This window comes from Zeus faber, assembly GCF_960531495.2.
Source record: "Zeus faber genome assembly, chromosome: 6".
Taxonomy (NCBI): Eukaryota; Metazoa; Chordata; class Actinopteri; order Zeiformes; family Zeidae; genus Zeus; species Zeus faber.
In genome coordinates this window covers 23619340-23631839 of record NC_137201.1, presented here as the reverse complement: position 1 = coordinate 23631839, position 12500 = coordinate 23619340, and the positions used below count along the sequence as shown (strand labels likewise).

Sequence of the window (12500 nt, the reverse complement as noted above, 5' to 3'; positions counted from 1 at the left end):
CTCCTGAGAGACAGCGAGAGAGAGAGAGAGAGAGAGAGAGAGCGAGAGAGAGAGAGAGCGCGATAGATAGGGAGGATCAAGGTCACAGACGTCCTGTTAGCTTTTACGAGGCAATGACATAAGGAAGGTCAGTCCATTAGTGATTAAGAATCGCAGAGACGCGGGTCGGTGCATGAGAAGGGATGGAGGAATGGAGATGGACATAAAAAAACAAGACAGGTTAAGTGTTTATCGGGACGGCGAGAACGACAGGAAGAAATCGCATGGCGGTGGGGGGGCGGCGTCCAAGGTCAGACGGGGGATCGGGGCCGCCGGACTTCCGCTGCGGGCACGCCGCGGGCGAAGTGGGGGGAAATCCCCGCCCGCCGATCTCAGATCTACAGCACGTCAGACGTGCGGAGCGCTGATCTGATGTCGGTGTCGCTCCGCTCATGATGCTGGACACGATTACAAATCAATACCGTTTACTAGCGAATTAGTAAAGCCTAAAATCAAACACGCCACAACATGAGAGATCACATTCCTCTCTGTCCCATCGATTCTCAACTCTCCTACATTTACGCCGCAGGTCACGCCAGATCAAGATTTGTTTTTGTCGGATTTCATTCTACTGTCTATACACGACAGTATGAATACTACACTACAGTATAAACGTATGTAACTCGTAGCAGTCGCCCGCCTGCATGCATGTGCTCACAGTCACATTATGCGAGGTCGACATAGCTACGCAGTCGAAGGACAGGTGTTAAACACCGAGCCCAGGGAGCCTGAAAATCCTAACATGTGAGTGCGGGATGTCACAATTTCACCGAATCGTCGCAGACACCCCCAATGCGGCGCCATCGGGCGGTTGTGTAGTAATTGCGGGGGCGCTAATCTACGCTGATATCCAGTCGTACATTTTTGGGGCTTTCTTGTCGATGAGAATTCCGTGGGAACGCAAAATGCTGAAGGCAGCAACAAGCACACGGCGCTGTGTGGCCGTGCAGGGCGCGAGGGAGCGAGGGAGCTCATATTCTTGGTCAATCTTCCCGGCAACAAACAAACAACCTTGAACCGCTGGAACCAACTGCATGTCACGCCGCTGCTGCAAAGACCATTAAGGTGGAGGGAGAGGTCGTGAAGGAGGGACGGAAACTAGATACGATGGGGGCTCAAGTGTGTTGGCAGGACATAAAGTGTATGAAGATGATTATGAAGACAGAGAGAAAAAGAAAGAAGAGACAGAGGGGAAAAGAGACAGCAAGAAAGACAGGGAGAGAAAAAGGGTGGAAGATGATGTGAGACAGACAGACAGACAGACAGACAGACAGACAGACAGATAGATAGATAGATAGATAGATAGATAGATAGATAGATAGATAGATAGATAGATAGATAGATAGATAGATAGATAGATAGATAGATAGATAGATAGATAGATGGATGATGGATAGATGGATAGATGTGTGCATGTGTCCTCCTGACCTTTGCAGTAGTCTGCAGGGTCCTCCTGCTCCTCATCGTCGGAGCCCAGGATCTCCTCCTCCGGCTCCGGGGGCCCGACCGGCTCAGGGGGGGGCGGAGGGGGCGGCGGGGGAGGAGGGGCGCACACCGGGGCTTTCTGCTGGGTCTCAGGCCTGGGGGGGGGGGGGGGATGGGGTGGGGTCGTTCAGTTGCATTCAAATAATTTGAGGTAACCCCACAAGCTGCCGTGTTCCAAATTCCGCTCGATCCAAACGATTGGCTCTCCATGCGATCGCCCCCCCTAAACCTACTTCCTGCTCGCTGGAGAACCCGCCCTCCCCCCTCCCTCGCTTCTCGGCTTTTCTTGCCGCCTTGTGATCTGTGCGCTGTGGTGGTGAACGTTGTTTGTTCGCGTCACGTCGAGGTGTTGTCAGCCGTTCGCGCCGGTCTATATATAGCGCGTCCGTTTGAAACGCATTAGAAAAACAGCTGACGCCGTCGTGGATCCGCTCCGGCGAACGGCGCTAATGTTTTTTTACACGCGTCTCGCAGAATGTCGAATATTTCCATTTCCAGCCATGAACGGCGGCGCGGGTCACGGTGGAACGGGCCCACGGAGATGCGGTAAAAATAGAAACGTTTTCTTTTTTGTTCGTTTTTCCTCTCCCTTTTTAACGTGCCAAAAGCACAACTCGGATCGGCCTTTGGGAGCGTAATGGGAGAGGGGAAGTGAGTGCGTTTTCACGTTGTCAGCATCGGCGTGAATCAGAAACGCGGCTACCCCGCGCGGTCGCCAAACGGCGGGAACACAAAAAATAAAAATAGTTTTTGCATCCACAAGAGGACGCGTTCTGATCAAAGAACACCAGGCAGCACCGCCACATTAAAGGGTTCTCTATTCAGGATTATAAAGAGAGAAGCAGAACACGGAAACAATGGAAGATAAGAGAGAGAGAGAGAGAGAGAGAGAGAGAATCACAAAAAAAAACACAAAATAGGGGACGTTCAAATCAGGCGCCGTCGCAGAAACAAACATCGCCACCAGATGTGGGAGAGATTTGGGGAGCTGGCTTCCCTGCCCCGTCCTCTGAATGTGACTGGTCCTGTTTTGGTTTTTTTTAAATCACTCTGCGCTCACGGTGGCTTGAAACGGAACGAAACCCACGGGAGGGAGCGACGCAAAAACAGCCTCCAAGGCGCTTCACGCTCCCGGCCCGACGACATTCCGGTTGCGCGGGCGACTATTTGTGTCCGCCATTCCGGTCCCCGAGGCCCCGGGTCGAGAACGCCGATCTGCACCGAGTCTCCGCCAAAAGCCGCAAGAACAGATTCCTTGGCGCACGGTCGTCGTTCGCAATGTTCTAAAATCCTCACGCAGCATTCCATGGAGGTGGCAACTCCTGTCAGAAGCTCTACGGAAGGAATCCTGTGTTCAATCAGCGAATGTGGGATGAATGTGGAGGAGGCCGCAGCCTACACCTCCTTTCATGGGGAAGCAAGGCCGCAAATCTCCGGCACGGAGATAAAGGCGCCTTCATCCCGAATGGACGACAACAACGCACCGGAAGCCTCTTTCGCCTCCACGCAGAGTCGGAAATCTGCCGGCAAAGGCAGAGCACGACAAGCCGGAGTTATTGGAACTGGGCTTGAAACCAAGTCAATAAGTTACCGCGGCGGGCCGAGGGGGGAGGGGCGTGGTTAAGCCGCGGCCCCCTTCCCGCGGCCGCACGGCCGTCCTCGAAGTCGGCCGAATTGGCGCACCAGCGGTGCCGATCGGTCCGGGTTCCCACAGTTACCTATAATAAATAATGACTTTGTTAACATTAACTTTGGGTGTATTATATTCACTATTCACTCAATAAATCAATAAATCCCCTTTCATGTGAGTGAACTGTGTGTCATTTATGATTTGTGCGCAAACACAACATTAATTATGTTTTGAACTCTCCTTTATTGAAAATAACAAATGTCCAGCTGAGCCAACTACTGTCGTTCCGGAGAAGATCGAGCTCTCCCATTTTCTCTGACATATTTACATATTTTGTAACGACACATGCACATGCACTCCGAGGGCGTGGTCATGGACAGTCAGATCCGTTTACAGATTCAGTGTAAAGACGGCTAAAGGCCCGCAGCTTAACGTCCAACATGGTGAGATGAGGTGAGACTAAAAAAAACTCAAATTGCTGATTGTTTGGAAGGAGCTGGCCCAGTCTCTGCTGCAGTGAACGCTTTGAGGTTCAAATGGAAGAAACCAGGAACCAGTAAGTGACCCTCCCCTACATCCAATAATACGCAGGAGGAACCCAATCCAGTCAAACAACTGCACACATTGTCCCTCCGCTGAAGGAGAGAACCTCAGTCCGTGGCCCAAACGGCTGGAGGTGGCCACCGAGCTGCGTCCAGTGTAGAAGCTACACCTCCTGAGGGTGGCCGCCGGGTGCACGTTGAAAAACTGAAAGCATTAACCAGCCCAACGCTTCTTCATCTCAGTCGTTCCCTTTTTTGTTTCTCCGGTATCAGAAATACAAATGTAGAAAAATACAAATTTTCGACAACATTACGAAACGGTGAAATGAAACAACCCTAAAATAAACAAACACACAAAGGCAACGCTTGTGAGCCGTGATAAATGGCGGTCACAGGCGCAGACACATGATGGAGCCTCTCGCCGCGTTGCCATGGCAACTGCGGAGCAGGGGAATGTCATCCGGGAGACAGAGTGTTAATGTGTCAGTGAGGACAATGCATGTAAACAAACACACACACACTGACCCATGCATGCATGAGCAGACATAAATGCACATGCACACGCCCTGACAATCATATCTCTTCCAACAGAGCAACAACAAATCATTTAATATCGGATTTCATAGCTATTTTATAAGAGACACAGAATAATATTCTGTTGCGCATACGCATACACGCACGCACACACGCACACACACACGCACACACACACACACACACACACACACACACGCACACACGCGTAACACAACATTTCTCCTTGGTGTCCATGTCAAGACTACACAAGCCCGACACCAACGATTAAACTCCTTATATTTTCTATTTAATTCGAGTGTGTTGTGTGTTGTTGAGTCAAACAGTCGTTTCTTCAGTGAGATTCAAGGCTTTCAGAGCACAGTGACGCCGTGCACCCACACATAAACAGGGGGAGCGACGCTGGGCTGTGTCCTTGCAGCAGAGCGCTGCTTCTTTACCACGACAGTCACGTACTGCGTCGTACATCAGCTCCATCAGCCCAGAGCTGTTCTACGGCTCGGCCCGCCGGCGGCCATATGCAGACTGAGACCCTAAGCACTAACACTATGGGGAGGAGACACAAGGACAGAAGGATGGGGGGCAGGGAGGAAAGAGAGAGAAATTATTGAAAGGAGGGAAAGAGCGACGACGAGCAAAAGGAACACAGAGAAATGACGAGGCGGGTGCAGTCACCAAACGCAGAGGAACAGGAAGACGTAGTCAAACAGAAAGAAAGAAAGAAAGAAAGAAAGAAAGAAAGATACATAAGAAGGAGAGGGCAGAAAGAAAGAATGCTGCTAGAACATATATGGAAAGAGAGAGCAGCAGACAAGCAGAAAAAGAGAGAGAGAGAGACAAAGAAAACACATGAACATGAGTGACTGACAGGCGAAACATCGAGCACAGTCTGAACATTGGAAGATTCGAGTTCACGTTGAGGATCTGTGCACCTGACCAACACACACACACACACACACACACACACACACACACACACACACACACACACACACACACACACACACACACACACACACACACACACACACACACACACACACACACACATGCACGTACAATGGCAAATATAGACACAAACAGCCATGTGCAATCTGTGTGTGTGTGTGTGTGTGTGTGTGTGTGTGTGTGTGTGTGTGTGTGTGTGTGTGTGTGTGTGTGTGTGTGTGTGTGTGTGTCTGTGTGTGGTGCAGGCAGTGCTCAGAAACCTGTCCTTCCACCATGGCTGCTGTAAACACAGAGAGAAGAGGGAGCTGAGAGAGCAATGTCACCCTGTCACACAAGTGCACGTTGGAACGCTCTTTTCCGGAGAGGACGATTCCACACTACATCACACACCTGTTAGATACACATACACATGCACTGTGTACTTCTGTCTCACATTTAGTCCTTTATATATTACAATCCTTCTATCTATTTATAGATCTCCTATCTATGACAATTTGCCCTTTATACATACATACAGTAGGAACTTTTAAGTGTGTGTGGACATGCCCAGACTGTACCAGTCTAAAAAGGTGTGTTTGGGTCAGGACACCTAGAAATACCTGAAGGGACACATGCTCTAGCTGCACACACGCACACACACACACACACATGCGCAGGTACAAGCACGCACACACACACACACACACACATACATACACACACACACACACATCCACCTGCACGCAAATCCCAAAGTGCTTCCACTCTGGTGCCTGGCATCTGCGCTTTTTGCAAAAGTACAAAGTAAGGTGCAAAAAATACACAGCGTCGTTTTTGACCGTGCATTTTCAAATGGAGTGACCCATGTAGAGAATATTTCTACAAAGCACAACACAGATTAGTCTAATTATAAAACATGTGAAAGGATGATATGAATTTTTATAAATGAAACCCAATTTCAGCAACAACAAAAAAACACAGATACCAATAAAGCAGCGTACTAAAAATGTTGTTAAACCGGTGCAGAAAAATGAACAGATCCAACCGACTGACAACAATCAACTCGTTGGTGACAACAAAGAAAATGCAGATGAAAGGTATGGATGGAATTCAAACTGTACTGATGACTATAAAAATAGTGAAGTAGATTAGAACGTGCAAGGAACACTTAAGAAAGAGTACAAGTACAGACTTAAAAAAAAACAAAAAAAAACATAAAAGTACCAGGACTACAAACCACGACTGCATTACAGTAATTGTATTAACTTGGTTCCACCCCTAGAAATATGTAAATATCAGTGTTTAGTGAGCGACAAAGTAAGAGCTGAGTTGCCAGCCAATGAGGACGCCCAGTCCTTGACGTGAAGTGCTGCTCCGTTACTGGGCCGCGGAGACTCACGGGGCCCAGTTCCGTGCGAAGAGATGCAAATGCATGATGTGGTGAATATTAAACACGGAGCCGAGTGGAGGTGGAAATCCGACCCTCTCATTTTGCCGAATTCCAGGGGAGGAAGATGGAACAAAAACTGAAAATCGGGCGAAAAAAAAAACCAACCCCTATAGTAATAAAAAAAATAAAATAAAATAAAAAAACAAGCGCAGCCCGCACCCACCTCACGGCAAACAAACACCCCGTACGGGCGGAATGTGGTGGTTCTAATTAGAGGTATGGGTGTCAAGGCGCAGCGGTTCCCTCAGGCCGGCGCTCCGCTCTACGACCAGACAGAACAACGGCGCAACATCATATTTCACCGGTCGCCTGGAAGAGCAGGACGCACGAAAGTAAATCGTCCCCGTGGTGGAGCCGGGGAGGATTAATTTCAAACGAGGAAAAACAACGCAGGCTCTGGGAGTTTTTCCTCCTCCCTTCGCGTGGTTTCGCTCACGTCTTAAGATTTCGGTTTTATTATCAGTCTGAGCCGATGGAGCAATGCAGTGAAGTCCTACAGTTAAAAATAATACTATGGCAAGCAAAACAAGCTTTTTTTTTAAACTTTTGTGAGTAATAGAAAGACACTTCTGGCCCTGTGCCCTAGCACATACATGATGTCATGTTGAATTCGTCATGCAAATTGACCATGATATAAGAAAGAAATAAAGAAATAAAAAGAAGCACTTCAGCGATCCCCGTGGGGAAGTTTTGTCCTCTGCATTTTACCCCGTCCTGGCTATCTAGGGGTAGTGAGAGCGGTCCACTGTTTACCTCGATGGCTGGCGAGACTGCAAGCTCTCAAAACAGGCGGCCCGGTCCGGAAACGCCCTCTCACCCCCGGACCCCACCAGCCTCCGCTCAATCCCTGTGACCTCAAACCCCAAACGGTTTCGGTTTTATTTTGCTCGAGCATGGGTGAGCATTCAGCTACCACAGGATTGGCGTTGCAGCCTCTGCTACGGAGGCAAAGGAGCCCTGCGGAGGAGGGGCGTCGTGTTTGCCAATGTTGCTGTCGTTTTGAGTTTCTGTGGCTTCCTTCCTGATTCCAGTCCGGTGTTGCTGATTGTGCCCTAAACCAGCACTGTGCTGTAGCCATGCTGTACATTAACTTTACCCCGTCTATAGTGCTGTTCTCCACTGGCTCTTAGGGGCCTATCGGGTAATGAGTTCACCTGGAGACCATATACCTACACTGGAGCTCGTCTATTACTAACGGTCGAAATCACAGAACATCCCTAACACATCCACCGCCGAGCGAGGAGAAGTTAGGAACGGTTGACCGCTCTCAAGTTCAAACTTGATGAGTCACTGATGAACAGGTCCTGCTATCACCTAGGCAACAGGGATTACTTAGCAACAGCAGCATCGCCATCATCGCCCAGTGTCAATATCAAGGCACGGAGGCGTCCTTCAATCGCTCCGAAGCGATGCTTCTCTCCGTTTCATTGATTCGTCATCCGTCTTTCTTTCCGTCCGTCGGTCTTGCCCGCTGTCAGCAGGACAGCTGACTCATTCTCTCTCCTCCAGCGGCTCCGTCTGCGCGGGGAGCTGAGATCTCGCCGCTATTTCCAGGCTGCAGCCCTGACGTCACCGGCTGCGCTACCCCCACACAACCTCCAGCCGCCATTACGGCTCTGGGGAGATCCAGTTTCGCACCACCGCGGCCCCCGCCGCTCAATACGTCGCCATATGGTGCAATGCTTGAATTTCACCCGCGGTAGCTGGGAGATAACACCCGCCATAGCAGGCGTTTTAGGACCCCGAGACCACGGTGAACAGGCGGTAATGCATCACCGCATAGGCCTTAACAAGGCGCACCTCAGTTATGAAACACTAACTGTTATGACCCGGCTCGGGGAAAGGGAAGCAATAAAAGCTGTTTCAGTTACTAAAATAAAGTAATTTATTAACAAGTTAGTTAGGTTGTTCAATACAAAACCACAACAAGCAAACTAAAAAGGAAAAGGGCCTGTGTGTCACACACACACACACACACAACATGTGTAACCAAGAGAGGGCTATATAAAACAAAAGCTATGACTATCTGTATCGAAAAGAAAGCGAAATCAAAACGAAACCTCAGTCTGATTTTAACTGAGCCAAAAAACAAAAAACAGTCACAAAAGCACCTGTGCACAACAAAGAAAACCTAAGTGTGTGTTGTCAGTGCGAAACAGGAAACTATACCTGGCCCAGCCCCGCCTACAGTAGTCACACTAGTACCCCAATTAACATTGAAACGGAGCCTACACAAGTCGTGTTTAGTGGCTGGGATTTTTTTGTGTATGTCAAAACATTTTCCACCTGCTCAAGACCCTCTGCGTTCATGGAGAAAATCTGAATAAAATAAAATCAAATATATGGATGACGTGGTTGGAAATACAATTTTAGGAATCAAACTAACTTAACTGTATTTTTACAGCCACGTTCTAGTTATTGATATAATCTAAATGAGACATATAATTTAATTCTGTATTTAATTATTAACTCTTTCCATACGTGGGTTTTCCTATCTCCTTTACACAAGCATAAACTGCGAAATATATGATGTTATTATTGATGCAGCTGATTCATTCAAAAACACCATTGACCCTTTAGGGCTTCCTTACTTTGATCCAAACTCATCTGCCGTTTGCCCTTCTGAATGAACGTCATGAATGTCATTGTAGCAGGACACACTGATGGACATACAGTATATTCATGCAAATTAGTTATTACGTAGCCACACTTCCCATTTAGGAAAAGATTGGAATTTATCAACATTTACACCTATTCATGAAGCAAAGTGTGCCTTCCTCAAGGATCCATGAATCTGGAGTTTTTCAGCAGTATCCAAGTAAAGGATTTGTTCCACAAATATACAAGAAACATACAAATGGTTTGATGGGTGTTGCCCAATAGATTCGAATGATATCCATCCATTCAAGTTTGCCGATATATTCCTGTGATGCGTTCAGTAAAGGCTATGCAAATAAGAAACCCAGTACACCGCTACCTGCCTTCCCTCTTTCCATCTTCCACATGCCTCACAAGAAAATGTGAACACAGATATTATCAAAAGAATGATTTCATTGTTTCTTGCGGCACACATCCCAGCCACATGTGAGCGCTGGACAGATTCTATAAAGATGCAAATAACACAAAGCAACAAAAATACTGTCAGCTCCCCAAGGGTCAAGGCAACAAAAATCCATAGGTGCTGAATTGACTGCTGCTGTACTGTAATTCCACAGGGGCAGCCAGCGGATAGCGGGATGTTTGCAAGTGCACACAGACACAAACGCAGAGGTACAGGAAACACACAGGAAATACAATATTTTACACAACTCGTACAGCTGCACCACTTGAAAAAGCATAACTAAAGTGCACTTAAAATGACACGCGTACATACATTCACATTCAATAGATACGGCTTATCTTGCAGAGACATGCGGCACAGTTGCCCTCCATATGTGACGAATGAAAGGCCCTTTGAAAAGAACCACTTTGAATAACATGTTCATTGGAGGGCGGAAATGCTGGACTTGATGACGGACGTAGTGGCGTGAGTGCATACGGGAAAAACGTGTTTTTAAGTGCATTGTGCCCATGTCTGTGTATATATGGACACATTTTTTGCGTCTGTGCGTCACATGCCCCACTGTACTGTTGATGCAGCCAATTGATTGTGCACGGTTGGCTCTGCCATGTGGAACGTCTCTCCATCTTGTGCCCCACTCAGGGCTGTACTCTGTACTTCATTCTATAGCGCACTTCATAGCGGCGGGTCCACCATATTTCCTGTCTGCGTGCTTATACATTCCAATGATGCAAGTCGGCCACAAAGGCCGGTATTGTTGAGGTCACATCTGCCCGCACTGGTTACAGCATGCTGGAGGAGTATATGGGGAATGAACATGTTGGCTTTTGTGCACACAAGGACAAACACACTAACACAAACACACACACACATGCATAGACAGTGTGTGCAGCATGTACAAAAACACACAAAGAAACACACACACACACACACACACATAGCTCCTGCTTTGTTCCTTTGCTATGGGAAACGCTCTACAGTATCCTCTAGCCTCTAGTGCCATCAGTCACAGCCAGATGAGTTCGGGTCTGTGCACTGGTCAAACAGTGCTGACCTCTTCGGATTGGGAACAGAGAATTATGTGATTAATCACGGGGCGGGCAGTTGCCGCAATTTCTACTTGTAATCCCGTCCACCTTTATAACTGTTATCGACGATAGGAATTATCGTCGGCACAAACTGAAAGAAGAAAGAAAGAAGAGAGAAACAGTCTTTAATTGTCACACGACACTCCACAACACATGCTTGCACACACACACACATGCACATGCTTGATGGTGGCCGGTGAAATGGCTCCTCTGCTTTTGACCCATCCTGGCTTGTCCTTCCTCCGGGGGCACAGCCAGGAGCAGTGGGCAGCATACGTGGACGCGCCCGGGGACCAGGTGATAAGTGTCCATCGCTGGTCAGACGATGATGGGTGCATGTTTTTGGTGGGGGTCCTTACTGACGTGAGGTGGAGGAAACCCCATGTGAACACGGGGAGAACATGCAAACTCCAACTTCCAAAACTGGGAAATAAAGATATAACGGAAAGAGACTGAGTACGGTGTGGTCGAGCACGGCCTGTCGATCTGAAGAGGAATGGCAACCTGTCACTTCGCTCGCTACCTTCTGTTCCGGTGAGCAGACGCATGGCATCGCAAGACACAAAATCCGTGTTTCGTTGAAACCGTACCACCCAAATAAAAAAGCCCCAGCTATTAGCCACAGCGGTGGGGTGTGAGTCATCTAATTGCTGGTTCCAGGCCGTTAATTATTAGCACTGCTCCTGCAGACAGCTGACGGGACCCAGCGGGTTTGCTTGACAGCTTAGGGCGCTATCTCTGGCCGGGTAGGTAGCGGTAAGCCCACTGAAAAGTGCCAGGGCATTATGAGTTTTCAGATACAGGCTCCAAATCCATCCTATTAATCACTGCCAATCAAAATGGATGCGGTTGCTAATAAGATATCTATTTATAACCTAGGCCTCCAAACTAGGCATGGGATATAAATAAGGACCTGCCAATCAAAGCCATGGCCGAAGTGTGGACCTAATTTGGCCAATTATTTGATAATGCTATCGCCCATTTTGCCCCCAGCTGGATTTATCGGCACCGAAAATAGAGCTGACGCTCAGCAGTACAATCTGTTTGTATATGTTGCTGGATGAAGAACCGAGCTCGATTGTGTGTTTCCCCCTTTCAAGACGCCGCACGTATCACACCCCACTTATCCTTACACCTTCCCTGGGAACACATATCTAAACCTGACTGTGGTCTCGGAGAAGTAGATATGAAATTCAATTGCAGGCATGCTGAACAGCACTTAGACTCATGATTACTTAGAAGTAATCACGAGTCATGTGGATATTATGACCAGGCAGATATACAGTAAAGAAGAATTGAATAGAACAGCTGGAACAGTGCATTACTTGACTGTAACAATCCTAAAAGACAACAGTCCCAGACGATACCTAGCCTATTATATATTGATATATATATATATATTGATATATTGATATACTGTGTGTGTATATATATATATATATATTTATATATATATATATTGATATATACATTATATATAGAGATATTGCTCAAACTTAATACATGACAAATAACGACAGGATTCGTTAAATCATATTCCTGCAGTATGATAACAGCTACACAGCATTCTAGTAAAATAATAAATGATGGTCAACCTTAATAAGATGAATATAAATAACTGCACGTACAAGACCGCCTTAGACCTCGGAAATCATGACATTTATTACATGGGACACTATTTCAGTGTGTCTAATACACTGTACGTTCTGTTGTTTTTTTTTTTATTGTATTTTCCATCATTGTT

General features: G+C 47.4%; 1 protein-coding gene across 1 annotated transcript in view; it reads right to left on the bottom strand.

Annotated features, from left to right (window-relative positions):
- srpk2 (SRSF protein kinase 2) overlaps window positions 1-12500 on the bottom strand; it is a gene marked incomplete at its 5' end in the record, with an annotated part of 65663 nt that overhangs the window by 19510 nt on the left and 33653 nt on the right. The window contains 2 exons of the mRNA XM_080002889.1: window positions 1-3; window positions 1468-1619. The exon at window positions 1-3 is cut by the window's left edge and continues 106 nt beyond it. Coding sequence (XP_079859015.1) covers window positions 1-3; window positions 1468-1619 — 155 coding nt within the window. The remainder of the gene's footprint in view (window positions 4-1467; window positions 1620-12500) is intronic.